Below are 24,820 nucleotides of genomic sequence, written 5' to 3'. Positions count from 1 at the left end.
ATTTGGGTGTTTCCTTAAAGTGTTTTCTGTATGATGTAGGCTTGTTATGACTCTAATATGGTATTTGAAGGTGAGAGAGAGAGAAAAGCTAAGGAGCTTAGGAAGGGTTGGTGCAGAGGGCAAATGGAAAACTTTGGTATCTTAAGTGGGGGTAGTAATACAGAGGTTAGAAGACAAACAGTGAAAGGAGTTATGATATAAAGGGAAGATAGGAATCCCTAGGATATCAAGCCATCTGTGTCCTCCTTCCAGTTAGGGAAGTCAGAGTGGCAGGTGGAATGCAAAGCACCACACTTGAAAAGGCTGTAGGAGATGAGCAAGACGTTCCTTATAATTAAACATCCATATGGTAACTGTTGGAAGGGAACTTGAGCAGGCAGGATTAAGCTGGCTCCTTGCTGCTCAAAAGTCTTAAGTTGAGGAACCACTGATTTATGGTAATTCTATTATGCCATGTTGGTGTGAGAAAGAATTTCCCAATTAGCTGTCAGATCCACTCTACATCAAACTCTGACTGATTTCTGTAGAAGATAGAACCACCCTATTGTTGTGAAGTTCCTTACAAACGCGGTAGAACAATTGTTTTATGCCTCTAAATACTGTGGGATTGAAATGCCACAAAATAATTCTGCTTGCGCTTGTGTGAACTTAAGCCATCTTCTTTGCTTCTGAATGTATTTATTCGAGGAAGTATGGGAAGAATTTCCATTTTCTGAGTTTGACAGGAGCACATGATGCAGAGAACTTCTGGATTTCGTTGTTGATTGTGTTCGGTTTTCTGAAAAAAATTAATTTCTGAAGCCATACTAATCTTTAGAAAATTCTCTGCAAATTCTTAAAAGATTCAAAAAAATTCTATTATCATGTTTGCATTTTATATCATAGTTTTGATTTTACATAATAAGTGGTAGAGCAGTGACTTGTGTTCCAGATGGTTACGTAAATTCATATTGAAAATACTGAGCATGGAGTACAGTGTGCAAACAGCTACAGTGTTCTGCTTAAAATGGTTTAAATTCAATCCATCTACATATGCCAATTAGTTCAAGACTAAAGCTTGTAAAGAAGAATCAATGCCTGAAACAGAACATTCCTAGTGAAGGAAAAAAGAGTAATCTAAGAGAGGCAGCATGTCCAGGCCTAAAGGCAAGACAGATGTTGTTACAGTTTGCTTGTAACTAAAGGGGCTTAGGAGTCCCCTGTGTCTTCTAACTTCAAGCCATGCCCCCAGAAGGGATTGGGTTGAACTGGATATCAGAATCTTCAAATAAGAGAACTGTAACTATGATTTTTTTTTGCTCTACTTTATAAATATATAAAAAAGCATTGTTTTGTTATCCATGATTGAGGACTTTATTTCTGGGCAGATAAAATTGATTGAAGACTGTGTTCTGATTAATGAAGTGAAGTTGATGTTTAGATTTTTACCAAAAAAACTTTATTCACCATGTTTCTCAATTGTTTATTTGGATACAGTTGCCTTGCTAAAGAGGATGGGAAATAACTTTATTTGGTAAGGTCAGGTTGTAGGCTGTTCCCCTTACACCACTTAATCATGTTCTTCTACAGATACATTAAATAACATGTGTCTGGTTTTTTTCTTTTAACGAACAGAGCTTTTATCTAAAAATTCTCTCCATAACCTGTTACTAGTGGTTAGTTCATGTTTTAGAAAATTGGTGAATTCTTTTTGACTTTTTATTTCTAGATGTCACAATTCAAAACAGTGAGTTAATGAGTGGCAGTATGGACAAAGGAACGTTAGGTTCAGGATCGAAGAACAACATCTTCTACATCTTGCTGAGAGACTGGGGGCAGGTAGAAGCTGCGGATGCCATGTCACGTCTGGCCAGACTTGCTCCAGTCTATCTCTGTAAGTGCCTTGCCTTGTAATATGGTACGTTAATGCAGAAATGCAGAGCAGGCAAGATTTTTTGCTTCAAATGTGACATACTGTGCTTAAAAAAAAAAATAAGCTAGTTGTGAAGCTGGCAGGAAGTGAAGCCACTGATTGTGCTTATGCAGTGCTTTTGTGATGGGCACATGATGCGAGGCAAAAATAAAAGTTCCCAATGATAGTATTTTCTGGGTTTAATTTGTTTTCTCTATGAGATTAAGCTATCAATTTTTATTATTTTTTCAATAATAGCTAATCGTGGCTTTTCAATTGGAATTGGAGATGTAACCCCTGGTCAAGGCCTGCTAAAAGCTAAATATGAGCTCCTGAATGCGGGCTATAAGAAATGTGACGAATATATTGAAGCTCTGAACACTGGCAAGCTACAGCAGCAGCCTGGTTGTACTGCAGAGGAGACATTAGAGGTAAATGTTTTAATTTACATCTCTATACATTTAGAGTAGGGACTTTGCAAATATATTCATGTACATTGTCAAGTGTAAAGTTGTCTTCTGAAGCCTAAAAGTACAAGCCAATACATTCCCTGGGCATGCAACTTGAGCTGAGTCTATATAGACTTAACATTAAGATGTTTATATCTATCTAAAAATGTTAGCTAAACACTTAACAGCTGATATCCTCCCTCTAAGATGTACTGGACTGATACAAGGGAATAAAATGGCACAGGTAACTGAAATGGAGTTGATTGCATTTATCAAAATTTGCTAAATTAACAAACTACAGTAACAGTAAAGAATGTGATGCAAGAAGTAAAACATTTCTTTGATTGTAGATCTTATGCAAGTGTTATCTTGCCCCTTACTGGGGTAAAAATTAGGTGGACTTGGGTTATGCCGCATTTTTCTTTTTTCTTTAGAAATTTTGATGAAGAACGATGAACAATGCCCAAAAGCTTTCTGACTTAATCAAGTCAGCTAAAACCAATTTTTGTTGTATTTAATGATTTCGTATGTTCCTGTTCTTGGCTGCCTGGTGTTTATTTTTTACCTTTAAAAAATGTTGAAAGAAAAAGAAAAAACCAAACATCACCACCACCCAACCAGAGAACTTCTCCCTGTGATGAAGTACTGCCACAGTTAGCCAGTTTGAAGTGGAATTCTGGCTGAAAGAAGCAACTTCAGTCCTTTCCACTCTTCCTTTTTTGGACACCTGTGTATGTCCTAGAGTGTTTTTTGGGTACAGTTATGTTTGTGATATTTGGAGAACCAAGCATTGTACTCTCTGAGAGCAGTCAAAAGAGGGTTTTTTTGTGGTAATCTTTCGTGTAGTTCAGTGTCTTAGATTTTAGTGCAGTGTTCTATTTAGGTGAAGTTTGTGCTGCTGGTAAGAGATTGTCATGTTCCTGGATATCCCTATTTTGTATGGAAACCTGGAATAATGCAAGTTAAAATTTGAAAGAGTTTTACGCAAAGCAGTTATGCGGTTTCTTTATTGTATTTTGAATTGCCTTTGACTACTGAAGGTGTCACTGGAAGTGATAGAGTACTGTTTGTGTATGTATTTTTTAACAAATACTATATCTCTGAAATATTGGATTTCAGGCATTAATCCTTAAAGAACTCTCTGTCATCAGAGATCATGCTGGCAGTGCCTGTCTCAGAGAACTGGACAAGAGCAACAGTCCCCTTATCATGGCTCTCTGTGGTTCTAAAGGTAGGGGTAGCTGAACTTCGCATGTACATTGCTCACTCCGTCACTGCTGTGAAAATTACTTGTTCATCTTTATAGCTTGTTTTATACTGTCACTTAAGGGACTCAGTAAGTTCAGGTTTATTATAGTTAATTAAAAGCAAGCTGATGTTCTAGTTTTTTTTATCTTGAAGTTTTTAATGCAAGTTGAAAAACACTGCAACTTTAGATGTTCTTAAGACTTAAATTAATTCATCAGTAAAAACTTTTCAGTTGCATTTCTACTTCAGGTATTTATATCACATACTAAAATCAACTGTAAATTTTATATTCAGAATTGGAATTAATATTTCATAGAATCATGGAATTATTTGGAAGGGACCTTAAAGACCATCTAGTTTCAAACCTGCTGCAGTGAGGGGTGTCACTCGACCAGGATGGGTTATCCACAACTTCTCTGAGTAACCTGTTCCAGTCCACCATAACAAAGAAGAATTTCTTCTGATGTCTAATCTAAACCTACCCTCTGTCAGCTTAAAGTCATTTTTCCTTGTTCTATCACTACATGTTCTTGTGTGAAGTCCTCCCCTGGCTTTCTTGTAGACCCTCTTTAGGTACTAGAAATTGCTATGAGGTCTCTCAAATTCTTGTCTGAGCTTTCCTTTCTTTTTTACAAGAACTTGAAGAAATCACTTAACCATTTGCCTTTTTTTATTGTGCCTAATAAATTGTGGAAAGCCTCAGGGTGACATGTTATGTTCTGAAGAAATACTGAAATCTAAGAAGAATATATTAACTGAATAATTTGGGGGAGGAGAGATGGGGAGGCATCGTTTACCAATATATTTAGTAAGTAAAACTTACGAGTTAGTGACTTAATTCTCTGAGGCTTGATTTGTTCTAGGAATCTTAGTAGATACTGACGCCTTTATAAAATATGTGGTTATTGAAGAAATTGGAGCAAAATATGTAGGTTAGGATCATGGGCTGTATAAAACACTGTACATAACACAAACCAGGATAATATAAGGGCCGTAGTCAAATAATGGTGGCATGAATGTCTATGACCCAAAGGAAAAAAAAAAGATAAAAATTGTTGGCTGTATCATAGACTTAATTTTCAACCTCTGAATAAATGTTGAAATTAACAGGACAAGTAGCAGAAAAGCTTCTTTAACTTTTGCAGTTCTAAGCGGTTTTTTTGACCAGTTATGAGGCTAAGCTATAGATCTTCATGGAAGTGAAGGTAACACATCAGGGAAGCAGTATATTCCTCATTTGTGAGTGTGATGGTTTTTTTTGCTTTCTTTCCTTTTCAGGCTCCTTCATTAATATATCCCAGATGATTGCTTGTGTAGGGCAGCAGGCTATCAGTGGGTCCCGAGTTCCTGATGGATTTGAGAACAGATCCTTACCTCACTTTGAGAAGCATTCTAAGGTAATTCTGTATGTCTACAATAGACTGTGAAGAAGAGTGAAACGAATTTCCTTAAGCCAGCTTGAGAAGGATGCATGATAAGATGTGTTGTCATGGGAGACTAAAGGAAAAAGATCACATATGGTCAATGTAAAATGTTTTGAGTGTGATTTCTAAGTTAACAATAGTGTTCTAAATTGCCATAGAATGTCTAGTTAGCTTGAATTTTTACAGCTAAGCCTTGCTTTGACCTTTCTACTGTAGTAAACTGTTTCATGATACATTTTTGGTTCTCTTGAGAATCCTAAAGATAATTTGTTAAAGTTTCTCTCTTGTGTTATGTTTGACTGCACTAATACTTTTCAGGACAACTACTGGGTGTGTGTGGGTATCTTTAGACAGGTGAGACATGCCACATAAACCTTTCTGGAGTCTGGGTTGGTTTCTTTTCCTTTTTTTTTCCCCAGAATAGGTATCATGAGTTACTCTCAATGTTCCATGTTTTAGTTCAGTCCCTTTGGGTCCTACATGAAGCACTAGTTTAATATGATTCAACAAGATTAATTTCTTTAAACTGGTATTTGAAATCTAATGAACGGTAAAGAAGATTCCAAATTTCCACTTCAGAGTTCTGTAACATAACTGAATAAATAGAAAAGAACTAATACAACATGGATTAGATGACAAGGTAAAAGTTAAAATTTAGCTCTAGCTTCTTTACTTGTGTAGAAAGCACTGCCTGTTAAATAATAACAAAAAGTGATTTTCTAAGATGAAGCTCTGATCATGGAGGCATTGATGTTACTTGACTTCACAGAATGCCTATGTAAAGTTCATAGGCAAGAACTTTCCTCAGTAGTGAAAGCAAACCACTCAAAAGAATTTATTGTATATGTATCTCCAGCCATATTTTTTCTGGGTTCCTTAGTCTTCAGTACTGCAAATACCTTTGTGCTACTATTGTGAAATGAATGTTCTTAGTTGCCTTTTCTTGCAAGTTTAAGGGAGTCTGAGGCATTATAAGTTGGTATAGTGTTTGCAAGGGATGCTGGAAGTGTGATAAAGTTTGTAGGGAGAAGGAGAAAGTCTGTTATATTAGTTTGGAAGAACTAGGCAAGGATTTTTCAATCCTTTATTCAGATCTATGATACAAACATGGAAACTTGGGATGTACATTGCATTTTAACTGTGGTTTTTCCCACTCTTCTCTGTAGCTCCCTGCAGCAAAAGGCTTTGTTGCTAACAGCTTCTATTCCGGCTTGACTCCCACTGAATTTTTTTTCCATACAATGGCGGGTCGAGAAGGTCTCGTTGACACAGCTGTAAAAACAGCTGAAACTGGATATATGCAGGTAACTGTCAGTGGAGTGGGGGTTTTATCAGTCTTGCAAAATGGGGATATTTCTCCTATGCATGTTGAGGTGACAGGCTGGGGAGAAGTGCATACATTGCATGTATGTGTGTTTTCAATGTAACAGAGTAATTTATACGATGAAATACGTAGCTTGGCTCTGTTCTGCAGCAGATATGAGGTTAGAAATGAGACCTCAGGCCATGGTACAGTAACATGCTTGTATTAAGCTGTTTCCTCTCAAATATGGGTTGTAAAAGCCCTTGTTCTGTGGAATTACAGATAACTAATTTCTATGTAGCATGTTCCTAAAACTGATGTGAATGATGACAGAAATGTGGCTAAAACTCGCTTTCAGTGTCTGTCCTTTCTAGATAATAGGCACCTTGGCCATATAGACTTAAACTAGTTCTCTAAGGTATTAGTGTCTTTTGCTGTACCTTCTGTGAAAATAAATGTTCCTCCAGCAAAGCTTCTTGCTGCTATGAGCAGCCTTAGGACTTCTGTGCAAATATTTAAGTAGTATTGAAAGTATAGTACTCTTTTCAGTGTAGCAGGCAGTAGAAAAGCCAAGATAATTTGTCTACTTATGACTGTGTCATGTTTATTTCCTGAGTCAAGTGTCTATACTTGTTGTAATCCAAATCAATAGCTATTTTTAAAATGATCCATTTCACTTTCTTTGCACAATTATTTTCCCTTCAGAGGCGGCTGGTAAAATCACTTGAAGATCTTTGCTCACAGTATGACTTAACAGTCAGAAGTTCTACTGGGGACATTATACAATTTATTTATGGAGGAGATGGCTTGGATCCTGCAGCTATGGAAGGGAAGGATGAACCGCTGGAATTCAAGCGAGTTCTAGACAATATCAGGGTAAGGATTGCTGAAATCCTTGTTGGAAATGTAAAAAGACTATGAAGCATGTAGGAGGAAGTGAATTATGGGGAATATGGTTTCAGTTGAAGTATTTATTTTTAAATTGCTGTTTTGGAGTGGTTCTGTTCAATCTGTCAGCATGTGTATACTAAGAGTAATAGATTTTTTTTTTTTACAATGGAGCAGAAGTAATTAGGACTAGACTATGTACAAGCTATGAAAAGTAAGATTTTTTTTTCTTTTCTTCGCTCAAACATAGTTTTAGGGCCTAGTATCCAACTCGCTAGATAAATTACCACTGGCTTATTTGAGTACTGGTTTGTTACATTGCAGAAAATAATTCCTTATTAAATCAAGGCATGCATGTTCTGTGTTGAACAGGCTGATGTGTTGTTCAGTAACTCTGTGGTTATATTGTAGTCTTTGAAGACCTGTATTGTTTGGGTTTGGTTTGTTGGCTGGTTGGTTGGTGTATCATGTCCCCCCCTTTTGCTGAAATAACTGTTTGGATTTCTGTAATATGAATGTAATAAATGAATGGAACTAGAAATATCTGTATATCCCTTCATATTTATACAAGTAAGTAGAACTGTATGTGCCCCTTCTTTTCACAAGAGTCTGGTATAGTAAAACAAAAACAACCAAATAAAAACTCCCAACAAAGTGACTACAAAAAACCACAACCAAAACTAAAGAATGGTGTTACTCAATTCTATGTATCTCTATTCTCTGTCTTTGCAATGAAGTTTTTGTGTAGGTATTTTATGTGAAGTAATACTTTTTCCTTTTAAGGCTGTATATCCGTGCCGGAGTGAACCAGCTCTTAGTAAAAATGAACTGGTGTTAACATCCGAGTCCATCATGAAGAAGAATGAATTCCTTTGCTGTCAAGACAGTTTTCTGCAGGTAATTACCTCACTTTCTTAGCACACTGTTGTTAACTTTTCCTTATCAATTAAGGAAATTAAATAAAACAGTCTCACCAATCTGATGAAGGAACAGCTGGATTTTATGTGTTAGTAGCATGAGCAGTGATTTGTTCAGTAATGTATTTCTGTACATTTAGGGGTAGGGAGCTAGGACTAGTAATTTTAATTCTAGGACTAGTAATTTTAATGTCAGAAATTAAGTAATGCTTTTTGGCTTTATGCAAGAAACCACTAGGACTGAATATCATGCTCTGTTTATTATTCATATGTTTTGATACCAATTTTATGATTAACTGTTTTTCCTCATGAGCTTGTTTTCCTGTAGTGGAAACTCCACCTATATGCTTCTATTCACAGACACACACACACTTCCATACTTGGCTTGCTTATGAAACTAGCACAGAAAAAAAACTTGTCATACAAACTGCTTTGCTGAACAGGGCTTTGGGCTCTGGAGACTACTTACGTGTCTTTTAAGGATGAGTGAATGGTCACATGACTGCTTGCACATTAAATTCTAAAAGCTGATTTGTTTGAAAGAGCATCAGGCCATTTTAATATTTATGAGAGCAACCACTCTGAAGAGTTCTTTGGGAGTCAGTGATAAAAACTGTAGACTTAACCTTACCTTCATCTTAAGCTGCTACTTTGATGAACCTGCTGAATGTAATGACCTGTGTTTGAAGGGTTTATTTTAAATAGATCAGAGTGCCTCAGCAGAAGGTAAACCTGATTTGCACTTCCATTAGTAGAGTGGAATTGAAAAAATAGTTACATCCGTATTTGAAATATGCTGTAAATCTTAACTGCATCCCTGAAGGAAAAAAATACAATATTTTAATATCAGAGATTGGGAGTAAAGCTGTTATTTGAAGTATATATATTAACCATATTTGGAAAATAATTGTTACTAATTTCAGAAGCACAGGTATGACTACATTGCCCTAGTGATAATTAGTTTGACTTGAGATTATTAAGTTTTAGATAGTTACATTTTCTTCTTTCCTTTTTTTTCTGTTCATCTTTGAAGGCATTAACTGAGACAGGTTATGAAAAATATAATGAGGTAATTGTAGCATGTGTGTGCACTGTGTGAGCATTAATGTTAGTGCTTTTTAGCTAAAGATGTGTGTATAGTGCTAAAGTAACTGATTAGCATATATACATTACTGCTTGTAAATTTATGATGTAGTGTTCATCACAATAATTTAACCTTTTCGATTGTGAAAACTGATACATGAATTAATCCCCATAGTTATACTTAAGGATTTTGTGGAAGCTTTCTTTCAGTATTGACTGTTCTTTCTAAAAGTCATTCTTTCAACCTTTAGGGGTATTAGTATGTTTTACTGGTGTTTTCCTATCCCTTCCTCTGCTTTTCCATTCCAGGACAGAGGTGATACTTATTGCTGTTATTTTAGCAGGAGGTTGCTATAATGGGCTTATCCACTTTTGTCCAGAGCACAGTATGTCTAAATAGCCTTTTCCAAACAGACTAGAATTATTCTGCCTGCACCGTGCCCTTGCTGGAGGGAATTCAACGGATGATAAAGCAGATTGTTGGCTGACACAGTTTCAATTGCATTCATGTTTTTAACATATTTGAGTATATTAAGATACAGGTGAAGGGAAATTTTTTTCTTCTTATTGGAATTGGGGGAGTATTTAGAAACCCTCTCAATTAAAAAAACTTCAGTTTTTTTTGTTTTGAAGAAGATAAAATATGAGTGCTGGGAGTACAGTGCAAGCAGAAGAATCTCAGCCCACAGCCCTGTGTAGGGCTGGCCTAATGGGTCTGCCAGGATTTCAATGGATTTTTGCTGATTCCTGTGGCATTGTTTGTGCCACTCTGTGTTTCAGTGGCTTCTTCACTGTGAGGGATCTGATATGAGCAGTGCTGCTTCATGTATGTAAACGATCCCAGTAGCTTGAGTTCTGGGGCACATGGTGCAAACAGCTGGGGGACTGTAGTTTATACCCTGAACTACTATATGAGCTGGGGCCAGTTCTGCGCACGCTGAGCCTCACCTAAAATCCACTGCGCAGGCTGGAAGGGCACACCCACGTGGGGACAGCCCTTCCCAAATCTTCGTTCGCGAAGCCGAGCCACGCACACACTATATGGGCTAAATGTTGCCTCTGTAGGAGCTGACAAGGCCCATGTTGAGCCAGAACTTACTGAATCTGTTTGGTGCTGTTTTGTTAAGGTGGTCCAGATAACAAGACTTTATAGACTTGACTGTGTGAAAAAAATCCATGTTTTTTTGAGTCCACTCTGGGAGTTATGTAGCTATGCTCTTGGAGGACAGTGTTACACTGAAAATTATTAACCCAGAGAGTTAGATAAGCTCAGCAAGAGTGAGTTACATTTTCATTCCATTTGTGGCATAAATTAATCTACTGTTGGGATAAACTGCCAACAGTTGAGAGGAATAAATAATTTCCTCTGTTAGGTCTTGTGTATGAATAAAACTGTAGACAATGAAAAATAAAAGTCTTCAAGGATTGATTTTTCACCTTTTTTGATTCTGCTATATGGAAGTAAAATATAATTTGATTACCTCGTTCAGAATTATATATTATAGTTGATTTACTATGTTGGAGCTTTGTGGATTTTTTTTCAAGTACTCTGGAACTCAGGGGCTATCTAAGAGGAAAAGACTTCAGCAAGTCCTGCAGTATTCCTTTTTTTATGCATCTGTAGTGGAAAGGTTAACTTTTGTAATACTACATCATTGCTTAACACTTAGTTTAGGAAATAAATCACCTTGTCAGTTTTATGCAAATATTTCAGAATCAAAAGCCTGTAAAATCTTTGTGAATGCTACTTACTGCAAGGCAAAAGGAAAGAATTCTTGTTCAATTTTGCAAGTAACTGTCAGAGCTCAGCTACTGTGGTGGTTAAAAGGAGTCCAGTACCTAGTGCAGAAGAGGTGATAATATGTAATCACCCTGTTGGTCTGGTAGGACTGATGGGGTAGAGAGGGTTTAAAAGGACTCTAAAAAAATCAAATTATTCGTTTCTCCACAGAGGCTTTCCTAAATCATTGTTGAAGGAAATGGGAAGGATGTCCCCTTGCTTTTTGTGTTTGTTTGGGTTTTTTGGTAGCCCCGTGTTATGGCAATAACTTGCACTGAGTGCACTTTAGTGGAAGAGTTTAATTGCGGACTTCCTGTTTCATGACTTCTAGTGTATGTGTCTATAGACGAAGTGTAATGACTGAATGATCTTTCATAGTAATGTTGGATATTTTTCTAACAGTTTTGTTTCAATTTATGTTCCAATAAAGACTGTTAGAACTGCTTTTGTATAAGCAGTAAGAGAGTGAAAGGCTTATGTACTTCAGTATGTTACATGCAATTATCTGCAAGACCTCTCCACAGCATAGAGAGGTTATTGGAATTATGTTAGGTAGAGATTCACATGTATATAGCAGTTTTGAGGGTTTGTTCTCATAAAAATCAAGTACATCTTGAATCTTTGAAATCTGTCTCACAGGTACACTGTATCTACTTCTTCTCTTGCCATGATCTTTCCATTTTGATTATTTTGAATACTGAGTAATGAGTGAGATTGTGTTAGTGTCAGCATAGTCACAAAATAAGAATTTTGAGTTTTGTGAGGCTTTTTGTCTTTTAAATCAGTTTCAGTAGGTGCTGGGTAGGAAGCAAGGATCAACCCAAATCAAGTACCTTCAGTTGTTGATGTATACTCAGGAGGGTGTTTTTATTCATTGTGGACCATATTCCTCATGTACTGCTACTGTTTTCTGGTATACAAGAGCAACTCTGGTTTGCTAAATTCTAGTGCATGTGTGTGTCTTTAGTTTTGATGTTCCTCTCTTCATATTGTACATTGTTAATTTATTCTGTAAATATTTCTTTTAGACATTTAAGCAAATTACTTGCTGCTGGAGACTTCAATATGAAGACCATGTCTTTGCTTACTGTTGTTTTATTGTGATTACAGGAAATTAAAAAATTCATCAAAGGTGTTTCTGAGAAGATTAAAAACACTAGAGACAAGTATGGAATTAATGACAATGGCACAACAGAGGTAAATAGTTTCAACAGGGTAATCATGTAGGTTTTCTTCATAAGTTACTGCTTTTCTAACAATTCTATTCTCGTTTCAGCCACGAGTTTTATATCAGTTGGATAGGATTACTCCAACACAGCTAGAGAAGTTTCTAGAGACTTGCAGAGACAAATATATGAGGTAAGTGTTTACCCTGCTGTGTTCTTAATGCTGCTGCATTCTTGGCCCTGTAGGATTGTATTTTGCTATTTTTGCTATATGAATGTTAGTCTTGTTGTGAATGCAGTACAAGTTGGTTCCAATGACTTAAATGTTGCAGGACAAAGGTAGGATGCAAAAAAAAAAGCATCACTATCTACATGTGGGCTTGTTAAGGCATATTTTGAGTCTTGTACAACAGTTTTAGAGGTCTGACACATGAGGTTTTTACATTAGTCTTGAGTCATAATCAGATTCTTTCGTTAAAAGACTTTTTTTTGTTTGGTCTCCTTTTACGTTGTAGAAAAAAAGTCGTATGTTTCCTTTTAGATTTCTTGAGCATACGAAGCTATCTGCTTGTGTTTAGGTACCTTCCTTCTGAAACAGTAGTAATCATACCAATGAACACAATTTTCTTCTATAGCTACTTACATCCACAGATTGTGTTGTGACAGCAGATTGTGGTAAAAGCCAGAAGTGATAGGATTCAAAGTATGGGAGGATGTGATTTGAACACTAACATTTTTACATCCACTGCCAGACATGTTCCCTTCCCATCTTGCAGGAGGTTGTTCAAAACCTCCATTAAGTCCATGCAGAACTAAGTCTAAATAGATCAGTTTCAAATTTATGTGAATCTTGATAGTTATTCTTGATTTACAGAGTCTGTGAGGAGTTACGTCCCACTTTATTCTAACATGTTCTTGGATCTCTTATGCACTTGTAGGATCCTTTTGTTTGTTATTCTTGGTCTCTGACATGGTGGTGTGAATAGTGTGTGAGCGTGGATGTTTTCATCTCTTATCCATTGAGACCTGTTTCATTTACTTAGACTGCTCAGATTTGGTCCTTCACACACAGCCATTGGTGACACTGACTGTGTGAGGCCTCGCACTTACCTGCATCAGTTGTTTTCTAAGATGTTTTGGAAAATTCATGGATATGTTAAATTCTTAAGAATTTTAATTCAATTACCAGTTTTCTGTTTTCAGTTATTAGGATTATTTGCTTACATTTGTCTTAAGTGTTCTTAAACATGAATTACCTATTTTACTATAAATGTTAGCACGTGGGATTTCCCAGAAGGGAGAATTCTGGATCCCATGCTCGGTGCTTTTGAGGAAGAGGACAAGCATTTTGTTCCTTGGTATGGAAGTTACACTGTGTCTGTGGAATGCCTTTATGACAGGGCATCTTCTTCAATATTAAGTGTTGGTGACCTTTTAACCAATCTCGTTTGTTTATTTTAGACCAACACTATATTAACGAACTTCTTGTATATCTACCAGAATAGTTGCTGGTTTTGTTCACTTAGGACTGAGTTCTATGTCTCTTTCTGTATTTATTAGGGCACAGATGGAGCCTGGTTCTGCAGTAGGAGCTCTTTGTGCACAGAGTATTGGTGAGCCTGGCACACAGATGACTCTGAAGACTTTCCATTTTGCTGGTGTTGCTTCAATGAACATTACTTTGGGTGTGCCAAGAATCAAAGAAATCATTAATGCTTCAAAGGCTATTAGGTACTAACATTGTTTTGATTTGCTTGAGTTTTCTTCCTTTGCGCAAAGGACACCTGATGGGTAAATGTGCAGTACATGATAGCATTTCCCTATTCTCAGCAATGTATCATTCAATGTAAATACCCAAACAAGAAAAATGTAATGTCTGCCCCACTGTAAGTGATACTTAGGCCCATAGATAAGGAAAAGTTCTATTTTTCTGAAAATCAAATGACCTAAAGTCATTATTTGTTAAATTTCATGTTCCATTAGTGTGAAGCTTTCTGATGTTTGGTAGTAGTTGAAGCATACTATTCTTAGATGCGCATGAAGCCATACGTAAATAAATACTAGAATAACATACACCATTGAAAACTGTCAGTAGTACTTGTGTTGTAACCTCTTGTGTGTTTGCTTTTTTTTACCAGTCTGAAGTACATGAACAATAGTTTTCTTAAGTATATCTAAGGAACTTGAAATCTCTTTAGCTTATTAAATACTACTCTAGATACAAGATGAATTCCATAAAACAAGCCATAATTCAAGTTGCCATCTCTAATCTGGCTGAACAATTTCCTAACTGGGGTTTTTGGGGGGTTGTGTGTGTGTTTGTTCTTTGTAGCACCCCTATTATAACAGCACAGTTGGACAAAGATGATGATCCTGATTTTGCCCGTCTGGTTAAAGGAAGAATTGAAAAAACTTTGTTAGGAGAGGTAGGTGAAATTGTATTATTGCTAGTGCTTTAAATGTAAGCATTAGCCAGTTGCTGTGGGGCATTTTAGCCATTTTCACATGCTGACTGTTTTGTCCTTGTTTCTTACAGATTTCCGAATATATTGAAGAAGTGTTTCTTCCAGATGATTGTTTCATCCTAGTGAAGCTGTCTTTAGAGCGCATTAGACTACTGAGATTAGAGGTGAGTTGTTCAGTTCTTGGACAGAGTATGCCTTGGGTACGTTCCGAAGGCGCTCTCAGAAACTTCCACACTGGTAGAAGTTAAAAAAAGGAGGTGAATGAAGGATGTCCTCTGGCTGCATTATATCTAGAGGGGTCTCTTTTTTATTTCCTTGCAAAGCAGATAACTTTCCTGGTTTTTGGAAATGTGAGAGTATAGATTCACTTCTTTGTGTCTTGCTAAACACAGGGATGACATTTCTGTCCATTGGTTGATGTACAGGCTGGCACCCTCAGCATTTCATGCAATTTATAAAGGGTAATTTATAAGACTATATATGGGTTTGGGGTTTTTTTCCTAGATCCTTCTTTTTTTCTATTCTGTTGAAAGACTGCTGCTTTTATTTGAGCAGATGGATATATGTTGAGAGGTAACCCTAATGTTTGCTGGATGACTTTTGCCACAGGTGAATGCAGAGACTGTGCGCTACTCTATCTGCATATCTAAACTCAGAGTAAAGCCTGGGGATGTTGCTGTCCATGGAGAAGCAGTTGTATGTGTGACCCCTCGTGAAAATAGCAAGAGTTCAATGTATTATGTATTGCAGTCCCTGAAGGAAGAGCTGCCAAAGGTAAAAGCAAAGGCTGTCTCATGCTTTTGTGGGAGGTAATCAGTAGTAATAATTTGGGGTTCCATGGTGGGAAGATGAAATAATTCTTGTCAATATTGACAACGATGAAAGCGATCTGACTCTGTATCTCTTAGATCATGATGGTACTGGTTTACAGTTGAAATTAAGCTTTCCTTTACTAATATTGAACCTTCCATACTTTCCTTATAACATTTAGTGAAGAAGTCCAAGTGCAGCAGTTGTACAGAAGAGCTATATCTTCTTCCAGCTGCATCTAGAATTGAACCAAATGACAGTATTTGGTATTTTTTCAGCTTTCTCTGAGGGGACTGTCTACCTTGGATTTTAAAAACAGGGATAAGTGTACCTTTATTATTGGCAACATGCCCTTTTATTTGTGTGGGTCTGCCACCATTCAGAGACCCAAGTCTGATTGTGAGAATACCTGGCATAAAATGTAAGTGGCAAATAAGGTTTTTAGTGCAGTGTCAATGTCAGCTTTGCACTAGTGTTTTTAAGAGCAAGAAATCTTCTTTCATATGCATTTTAAATGAGCATTCACTCCACATACTCGAGCTCTTAAGTAGGTTTGAATACTAGTTTACCTTTTTATACTGTGTTACTGTAAACATCACAGTTACTAGGGTTTTTTTATTTTCTGAAGGTTGTAGTGCAAGGTATACCAGAAGTTTCCCGAGCTGTCATTCATGTTGATGAACAAAGTGGAAAGGAAAAATATAAACTTCTAGTTGAAGGTGATAATCTGCGAGCTGTTATGGCTACTCATGGAGTGAAAGGAACAAAAACATCCTCTAACAACACTTACGAGGTACGGTTTAAATGGGCACGGTGGGTTTTTCCCCATGGCACCTTTTTTACAAGTACTTCTTTGTGCTCAGTTGCAGCAGTTGATACCAAACCAAGCCAGATTTCACTAATAGATGTCAGAATGCATTAACATGAGAGAATAATTCGAGTGGCAGCACTGTTCACTTCAAAGAAACTGTTTCTATAAATATTTTTCAAATGGAGAGGTACAAAAGGGTAGTAATGGAAATGGACTATTAATATGATAGTGGATAACGAATGGTATTTATTCCAGCAATATACTTGCTCTAAGCATTTTGTTCTTCATTAACCCAACATAATCTCTTGGGTAGGTAGAGAAAACACTAGGAATTGAAGCTGCTCGGACGACCATTATCAATGAAATTCAATATACAATGGTGAACCATGGTATGAGCATTGACAGGAGACATGTTATGTTGCTGTCTGACCTAATGACTTACAAGGTTTGTACTGTTTTTTTCTGAATGTTACATTGTCCTGTTTATACAAATTAATTTTACTATGTTTGAGAAGGACAAGTGAGCTAAGGAAATGGAAATCCATTCTAGGCTTTTAGAATTCAAAGTTGTATTGACCAAATACTGTTTGTATTTTACACTAAAAGCTTAATTACTGTAGTTCTTGGGGGGAGAGCGTATCTATTTTGACTGAAAACAAGTTTATCTAATGAGTAGGGAACCATAATTTCATATTAGAAATAGGAATCCTAAAAATTACAATATGAAAATCAACTGTTTGGGTAACCATGCATGCAATTTAAGGCTTGCTGTGCAGAAAACCACACAGGGTGTTGTTCATAACATCTGCACTATATGTAAGACTCAAAGGATACAGACATTACAAATAGAATCAGATTACATGAACAGTATTACAGAACTCATTAGCAAAAAGTCATATATGTTCTTTATTAATTGATTTTCTGTCTTTCACATACAATATGTTTTTTAGATTTGAGGATACTTAGTGAAGTAAGCTTTTCCCATTTGCCTGCCAGAGAGCAAGAGTTTAATTTGGGTGAAATGAATGGAGTTCTGACTTGTCCCAAAACTGTAGAGCTTTGTTGTACTGAGCTACAGCGATCCCCAGGGCTGACCCTTCGGAGCTGCAGCACAGCGGTGGAAGAGGGCATCAGAGTGCCATGTTTTAAACTTGTTGGGCTTCTAGCATACATTCTTTTGACTGTACTTCTGACTTATGCTTCTGTGCACAATCTGATAGAACCAGGATGTTTCTAACAAACATACAGAAATAAGTCGTTATTTGAAAAGGCTAATTACTTTTTTTCCGAAGAGTGAAAATATTAAGAGTCTTCTGTAATCTTCTGCCAGCTGAAGTCAAATTTATCTGTAGACAATGGGCAGTAGATTCAGCATAGTGCTCTCAGACCCCACAAAGTTTGTAGCTCAGCAGGTAGTGTGTAATTGTGGTTTTTTTCTCATGGCCATGTTTCTTTCAATCTTTTCAATACTCTTGCTTAAAAAAAAATCTGTTAACCATTTAAAACAGTTTCTGTGTTGTATGAATGACTTTTGTTTTATTTAAATATTGATTACTACCAAACTATTAACCTTCAGAATGTTAAACTGTGAAGCAGCATATTATGACAATGTTTTATTGTAGATAGTTTATTTTTTCATTCAGTCTTACTCCTTGGGTTTTTCCATTAATCAAGGGTGAAGTGCTGGGCATTACTAGGTTTGGACTGGCAAAAATGAAGGAAAGTGTGTTGATGCTGGCTTCTTTTGAAAAGACTGCAGACCATCTCTTTGATGCTGCCTACTTTGGACAGAAGGATTCTGTTTGTGGTAGGTATTGCCAAGTATGTTGGAGTTTGTGGTCCTTAGCCAGCATCTGTAAAGCTCTGCACAGCATTGGATATTTGCTCTTGTTAAGCTTCCTCTTCAGCGTACATATCAAAAACTTCAGGTCTGAGGCTGAATCCATTTTCTGGCATCTTCTTGATCCTGGGAGTTTGGTGTATGTTTTTCTACTTCTAATCTCAGTCAGAGTTCTTGAAGTCAGCTGGACATTTGTTGCATGTTTCTTAAAATAGACATTAAGTTGGTTTTACTTCTCACCCTAGATGTCAGTGAAATGCCAGGAAATTTGCCCCATTATCAGTAGTTCTGTTTCTTCAGTTGTGAAAGCTTGTGTGTTTTCAACACCTAGAGCTGATGAAGAAATCTTGTACCTCACTCAGTATTTGTTTCATTTCCAATCCTGCTAAAACATAGGAAGACATACTTGTCTCAGCCCAGATGAAGATTACACTGGTAACATGGTTAAATAAGGTGATTTGGCAGTGGTACCTAGAAATAAGCAGAAATGCCAAGTTCTTGACTTCTTCAGTTAATTCTGATCTAAATAAATGAAAATTATGTTTATTTTTTTTATTTACAAGCCTTGTTTATTAGTATTCAGTTGATTAACAGAACAGACAAGATACCTGTCCACAGAAATTTATTTTTTCAATGTATCTGTTCCTCAGGTTTAAATTTAAGTTCATTGACATCTATTGAATAATCCCAATGGATTCGTGAAAGACTTCCAAAGTTTGAAAATATGCCTACCTGTGCACAAGTGCATGCATGCCCACATACGTACAACAAACAGAAAATTCAGTAGATGATTTCTGACATTCTGTTTATCTGTATTTTGTATTTTTGCTACATACTTCAGTATTTGGAATTGAACTAATTTTTGTATATTTTTGGAGGGTTTTAATGCCATTGCCTCCATTCCTTTCAGATTTTCTTCTTTAATATACATTTTGGGAGCAATTTGTTAAGAAGTCTCTATCTAGTAAGTTTAGTAAGTTAAGCAGAAAAAAGTTGCAGTGAAAATGTTAGAACTATCAAAAATCATTGGGACAGACTGAATCTTTCCATTCAGAACAGTCACTTTTGAATGGTGAAAATGCCAAAAGCATTATAGCTCAAGTACTGTGCCTTTCTAATTGGAAACTTGAAGGGGTTTCAAGGGCACTTAGCATATTTGACTGAAGTCTTAGCACCGAGTCAGAGAATGAACATGAAGTAAGTTTGCCTTGCATCTTCTGGTATTGGCATTGCATGGAATGTGTCTTTTCCAAAACCAAACCTTCAGAAGCGGTTTCATTACTAGAGAAGGTATCTAGGGTAGGTTGAATTTTTCCTGCCTAGAATATAACACAATATAATCAAATCTGATTACCGTAATACTACTGATCTGATGAGCGTAATATTTAACTTGATCTAATGAAGTGGCCTTGGCCCTTACTTGTCTGGTTCAAGGTGATTTGATAGGTAAAATATAACAGAATGTGCAGATGAAGATAGTTTTGTAAATCCTTACTGTTCAGATGTTCACTGTGTTTGTTTTTTTCCCCTAGGTGTTTCTGAGTGCATCATCATGGGAATTCCAATGAATATTGGAACAGGACTTTTTAAACTGTTGCACAAAGCAGACAGAGAATCAACCCCACCTAGGAGGCCTCTGATATTTGATCATAATGAATTTCATATTCCCATTGTTACATAGCACTTGGACATAACACAAGATAGCAAAACAAGAAATAGAAGGCAAACATAATTTTAAATAAGAAATATTTATTATCAGTTTTGTGTGTCTTAATAACTGTGAATTGGTAAGTGAAATACTATGACAAGGATTGCCTGACTGTTTACCACCTGTTAGTACAGACCCTGAAAGGAGAGGCTTCCTTGTACCAGAGAGTGGAAACAAATTTAAAGTGGATTTCACCTGAAAAAATTTTCTTTTTCATGTGATAGAGTTAGCTTTTTGTGCTGCTGTTAATGGGTGGAAGCTGTTACTAACTCAGTATTACATTCAGATTTTTTTAGAAACAGAAAATTGCACAAGAGTTCTGTGAGCTTGCCTGAGGTTCATTTGGAAAAGGCCTTTCAGCAGGAGCTGCAGAGGTCAGTTTACAGCTGTTAAGAACAAAAACTTAAGAAAGCTGGAACTGAGTCTGGGATTAATTCATACTGAGTTCAGGAGTGCTGCTCAAAGAGTGAAATATTTGCTGTTTGCTTGTGGTGGTTTTAATTGGTTTTCCTTTATCCCGAGTTATTATCCAGTAAATCGTTTTCCTCCTCAGGATTCTCTTTTGGGACCATATCTGCAAGAAGCTGCACATTGTAAAGCTGCTACTAAATTATGAGAAAACTGTTATAAGAATATTGCAAATTATAAATAGCTTTTGATATGACAGCAGCTGTCTTAAGTGCTGGAAACTGTACAGCAGCCTTAGTTTTGGGAAAGTTTCGTAAGTGAGCAGGATCATCTGAACAACTTTGTTTTGTTTTGTTATATAAAGTAGAAACAGAAAGGAATACTGTTTTATGCATTGCCATGAAATAATTTTAAAGTATTTTTAGCTTCAGCCCATTACAGTAGTTTTCAGAATTAATATAGATTTCAAATTATTTCAGTGTAGTATGTTTAAATTTACTTCAGTGCTGTGGAGGGGCAGTATCTTAGTGTTTTTTCAGCAGTGTTTCATATTCAGTGTGCTGATAACATGGGTCTGAGTTGGAGAGAAAGCAGAGAAAAAAGCTGAAGTTGTGCCCTCATGAAGTAAAAGCAAGCTGCTGAGTATTCTAGCATTTGAAAATGAACAAGGTTGTGCTGTAGTTAGTCTTAATGTAGCACCAAAGGAAAAGTGTAAGGCTACATTCAGAGCGTCTAAGTCTATTGTCTTAAGTCTTAATGTGCTGCTGTGTTTTATTTTTTAATTCATCCTCCTTTCAGATGAGATCTCATGTGAAATTGAACACAGCTATTATAAAATTATTTTGTATTTTCTGTGTGATGCTAAGATCTACTTCTGCCTAGATTTTGGCAGGGTGAAGACGGCGAATGTAGTGCATTTAGCATCTACTCTAAAAGCCATATATATATTGCTATCTCTGTTTTAACAGTAGAAATTTAAGAATAAATTAAAATTTTCTTTGTGATCTCAGTGAGATTGCCACTTACTGATTTGTCTATTTCTTTTTCAAGATGTAAATTTAACACAGGCAGGGACTACAAAAACCTTTCCTGTGTTTAAGTCCTTAATTTTATCATGGGAAATTCTACTGAAAGTGTTTGGCATTTTTGTGAATAAAGATTCTTCTAAACGTGTATGTGAGTTTATATTGGAACAAGTAACCACATTTTTCTCTTTTCCATTTTTTTTTATGCACACAGGGGAATGAATCATTTAAATGGTGGGTTGACTCTCTGTTTTAAAAGTATGAAGTAAATTACATCTTATCATTGTCTTTAGTATGATAATAAAAAGAGGCAGAGGTAAAGAAACTGTACACCTTGTTTGTTTACTGATACGTTATATTTGTGCATAATTAATTTATGGACGAGCTAACCTCTATCTCCCTTATTTACTTAGTTATTAAGACACTTGAGAATTATTGAGCATAAATCTCAGGTAGTTAGAGCCTAAATGAATATGTAATGTAAAACCTATCTTGCTTAAAGTCAACACGTCTTGTCCTCCGATCATTCTTTGCACATCATGAGTGTTTCAACCAAAAATAGATTGTACAAGAGCACTCTGAATTAGTAATTGTTGTTTGAGTGCTCTGCAGAGTCAGTAAACAAATTAGCTGTTGGACTTCACTTATAAGCAGCTTTCTTTAAGGGTCATTTTTAACAGTCCAAGAACTGGAACTTTGGGATATGAAAATTCACATTTTTATTAATTTTCTTAGCCTTAGGTTTTGATTCTTTTTAAAAATAGTATTTTGCACATTTTCCTCTATTTTCTAATTAATGTGCTACTTGAAATTAAATACTAAGTTAAATATAAATTTTCAAGAAACAATTTTGTTTCTCAAAATTTAGTAGATAACAGTAGAAGCCCTAGAACAGAACATCACAGACAGGCAGCACATCTTAGCATGGAAAAACATCACTTGTTTATTTATGATGTCTCATAATTGTGTACTTAATAGTAAAAGCATTTGCAAAGTTAATGCTACAATCTAGATGTTAGGTTATAGGAACAATTAGGAGTATCATTCTAACCTGATCACTGGATGCCATCAAACATTGTTCAGCTCATGTAGAATGTGGATGTTGACCTTAGAACAGTGGGGCTGCTGAAGAAACTTGAGCATGAGCTGCTTAGCCAGGGGTGCAGCAGCGCCAGCAGCAAGTGGGCGGCCTGAGATGGGAACCCAGATTCATATTGGCACATTTTTAAAAGGCAAAACATGGCTACCAAAGTTCATTAAGTTAGCTGTGAATATCCATGTCCTGCTTTCTCATTTACTGTGTGTTTTTCATCTGTTTTAAAACAAGTATCAGCTTTTCTTTACATGTCAGGCTTAGAAACATCTCCAAGTCATTATTTATAAACTGGTCCTTATTTTTTTTTCTTCTCAGTGAGGTCTACTGAAAATAGTCCTTTACATGTGACTTGCACTAAAACTTGAAAATAGTTTTCTGTCTTAGTCTCAGGTAAATGGCAAAGCAAATATATTGGTCATTTTATTCTTTCATGATTAGTAATTCTGAATTTTATGGGCAGTGGGTCAAAGAAGTGGCTTCCATCTCTGTTTTCTTTCTAACAATAGCTCAAAAATTACTTACACAATACTTGAGTAGATACTTGGAGGTGGAGGCACACTTGTCTGTCTCTCTTTGCTGCATTGGGTGGTGAGGGCAGTGTCTTCTTGGGGATGGGAACAGAGCAGAACAGGAGCAGAAATGTAAGTGAAGGGTGAGCACACAAAGAAATGGAACAGAAAGGTAAGTAGAGCTCTGCTTCCTGAGGGTGCTGCAGGGGAATAAGGTATTTGCTGGGAAATGCATGTCTGAGGCAGCGGAACAGATGACATTGTGCAGCTGGGGACATGCAGGAGGGGCCACTGTTTGCTGTGGAGCTGGGCAGGGCTGTGGGGAGAATGTGCGTCTTCAGCTGCTGGGGACTGAAGTTAAGTTGGAGTGCTTTTCCAAGCCTTGTTATATATACAGCTGTCTGGCTGCAGCTGGGATAGTTACTTTCTTCTTGGTAGCTGTTAGAGTGTTGTGAGTTGGATTCAGTATGAGAATAATACTGATAATATACCGATGTTTTAGCTGTTGCTAAGTCATGTGTATCTTAAATCAAGGATTTGGGGATGGTGCTGTTCAGGTCTAAGGGTTGGACTCGATTATTGTGGTTCACTCCTAACTCAGCATATTCTGTGACTTTTGTGCCTCATGCTCTGCCAATGAAGAGGTACAAAAAAGAAAAAAACTAGGAGGGAGCATAGTAGGGACAGGTAACCTGAACTGGCCGAAGGCATATTCCACACCATAGAGCGTCGTGCCCAGTGTGTAAACTGAGGAGTTATCCAAAGAGGGGCCAGTGTGAGTTCAGGGATGGGATCAGTCAATGGGTGGTGAGCAATCGTATTTTGCATCACTGGGTTGGTTTTTTTCATTTTTTTGATTATTATTTTTACTATTATTATTACACTTGGTTTCAATTATTAAACTGTTCTTATCTCATGCTACAGGCTTTACTTTTGATTCTCCCCCCCCCATTCCTCTGGGGTGGGGACAGTGTGCTGAGTGAGCAGCTTTGTGGGGCTTAGTTGCCAGCTGGGCTTAAACCACAACTGTAGCCTACGTAATTTTGACAGAGGACTAAATATAGGCCTGACAGGGTTATAATTTTTACAGTAAGGTTTACATTAATTAGCAATCTGTTACTGCTTAATCTATATCCTTTGAAAAATTACTCTTCTCTCCCCATAGTGTTTGTATTTGATGGGAAGAATACTCAAGGTAGAAGGCAAAAATTGTAGTTACAATTAATTAGTAAATGAGTAAGCACAGAGCAATTTTTTTAAAAGGCACCTCATTAAAAAAAGGTATTTAATAAAGTACTTTTTTGATATGTTTATCAGGAAACTACTTTACACATGTCTCTTATCTGCAGAGAGATAAGAAAACAGCAGCATGTGCTATATAGGTTTCCTGTTATGACTATAGGAAGCTGGAAGTAAATCCAGAACTGTGCTGCTTTTATCCATAACTTGGAGAAATTTATTATAGAGGGATATTTATTCCCTTTTTGTTTATCTATGCTTAATAAAAATAGGCATATGAATGCTGTGTTTTATAAATTAACAAGAAGTAGGATAAAATTTGGCTGAGTACAAATGCTCCTTGATGTCTGACCATTTGTCACTGTTTCAGTGTAAGTTGAAGGAACCATCGCTGCTGGTCACTCTGCTTGCAGACAGGAATGTCTTTATGAACCCAAAGCAAACAGGACACAGATTTTCGTAGTATCTGCATATTTACCTAATTTTTCTATGAATGTAACTGATAAATTTGTCTTCCAAGTCATTAGCTAAAGCTCTGTATTCAGATCTAGGAAAGTCTGTCAAAATATGTGGGGGGAAAAAAATAAAGTAAGAAAAATTGGCCTATTTTTTTTTGTATTGTCTAAGAACAGGAAAAACTAAAAGGAATCAAGTTATAAAATGTTACAATATTTCAATGCACAAAAATACTTGGCAGATTATTTGCATGTAATTATGGTATTGATGTATAGCAAGTTGATCTCGAAGACTAAATACCAAA

The 24,820-nt window shown here is 36.5% G+C and overlaps 1 protein-coding gene across 1 annotated transcript in view; it reads left to right on the top strand.

Annotated features, from left to right (window-relative positions):
• The window catches only part of POLR3A (RNA polymerase III subunit A), a 33,223-nt gene extending 11,859 nt beyond the window's left edge, over positions 1 to 21,364 (top strand). Inside the window, exons 15-31 of the mRNA XM_071563815.1 lie at positions 1,709 to 1,873; positions 2,150 to 2,322; positions 3,460 to 3,571; positions 4,867 to 4,985; positions 6,179 to 6,316; positions 7,021 to 7,191; positions 7,987 to 8,100; positions 12,094 to 12,180; positions 12,260 to 12,342; positions 13,710 to 13,880; positions 14,482 to 14,575; positions 14,686 to 14,778; positions 15,224 to 15,388; positions 16,053 to 16,217; positions 16,549 to 16,680; positions 17,910 to 18,042; positions 19,608 to 21,364. Coding sequence (XP_071419916.1) covers positions 1,709 to 1,873; positions 2,150 to 2,322; positions 3,460 to 3,571; positions 4,867 to 4,985; positions 6,179 to 6,316; positions 7,021 to 7,191; positions 7,987 to 8,100; positions 12,094 to 12,180; positions 12,260 to 12,342; positions 13,710 to 13,880; positions 14,482 to 14,575; positions 14,686 to 14,778; positions 15,224 to 15,388; positions 16,053 to 16,217; positions 16,549 to 16,680; positions 17,910 to 18,042; positions 19,608 to 19,756 — 2,264 coding nt within the window. The 3' untranslated portion in view covers positions 19,757 to 21,364. The remainder of the gene's footprint in view (positions 1 to 1,708; positions 1,874 to 2,149; positions 2,323 to 3,459; positions 3,572 to 4,866; positions 4,986 to 6,178; positions 6,317 to 7,020; positions 7,192 to 7,986; positions 8,101 to 12,093; positions 12,181 to 12,259; positions 12,343 to 13,709; positions 13,881 to 14,481; positions 14,576 to 14,685; positions 14,779 to 15,223; positions 15,389 to 16,052; positions 16,218 to 16,548; positions 16,681 to 17,909; positions 18,043 to 19,607) is intronic.
• The last annotated feature ends 3,456 nt before the right edge of the window (positions 21,365 to 24,820 follow it).

Source organism: Pithys albifrons, chromosome 9 (genome assembly GCF_047495875.1).
Source record: "Pithys albifrons albifrons isolate INPA30051 chromosome 9, PitAlb_v1, whole genome shotgun sequence".
NCBI lineage: Eukaryota > Metazoa > Chordata > Aves > Passeriformes > Thamnophilidae > Pithys > Pithys albifrons.
Note: the sequence above shows the minus strand (reverse complement) of the source record. Positions and strands in the feature narration are given on the sequence as shown.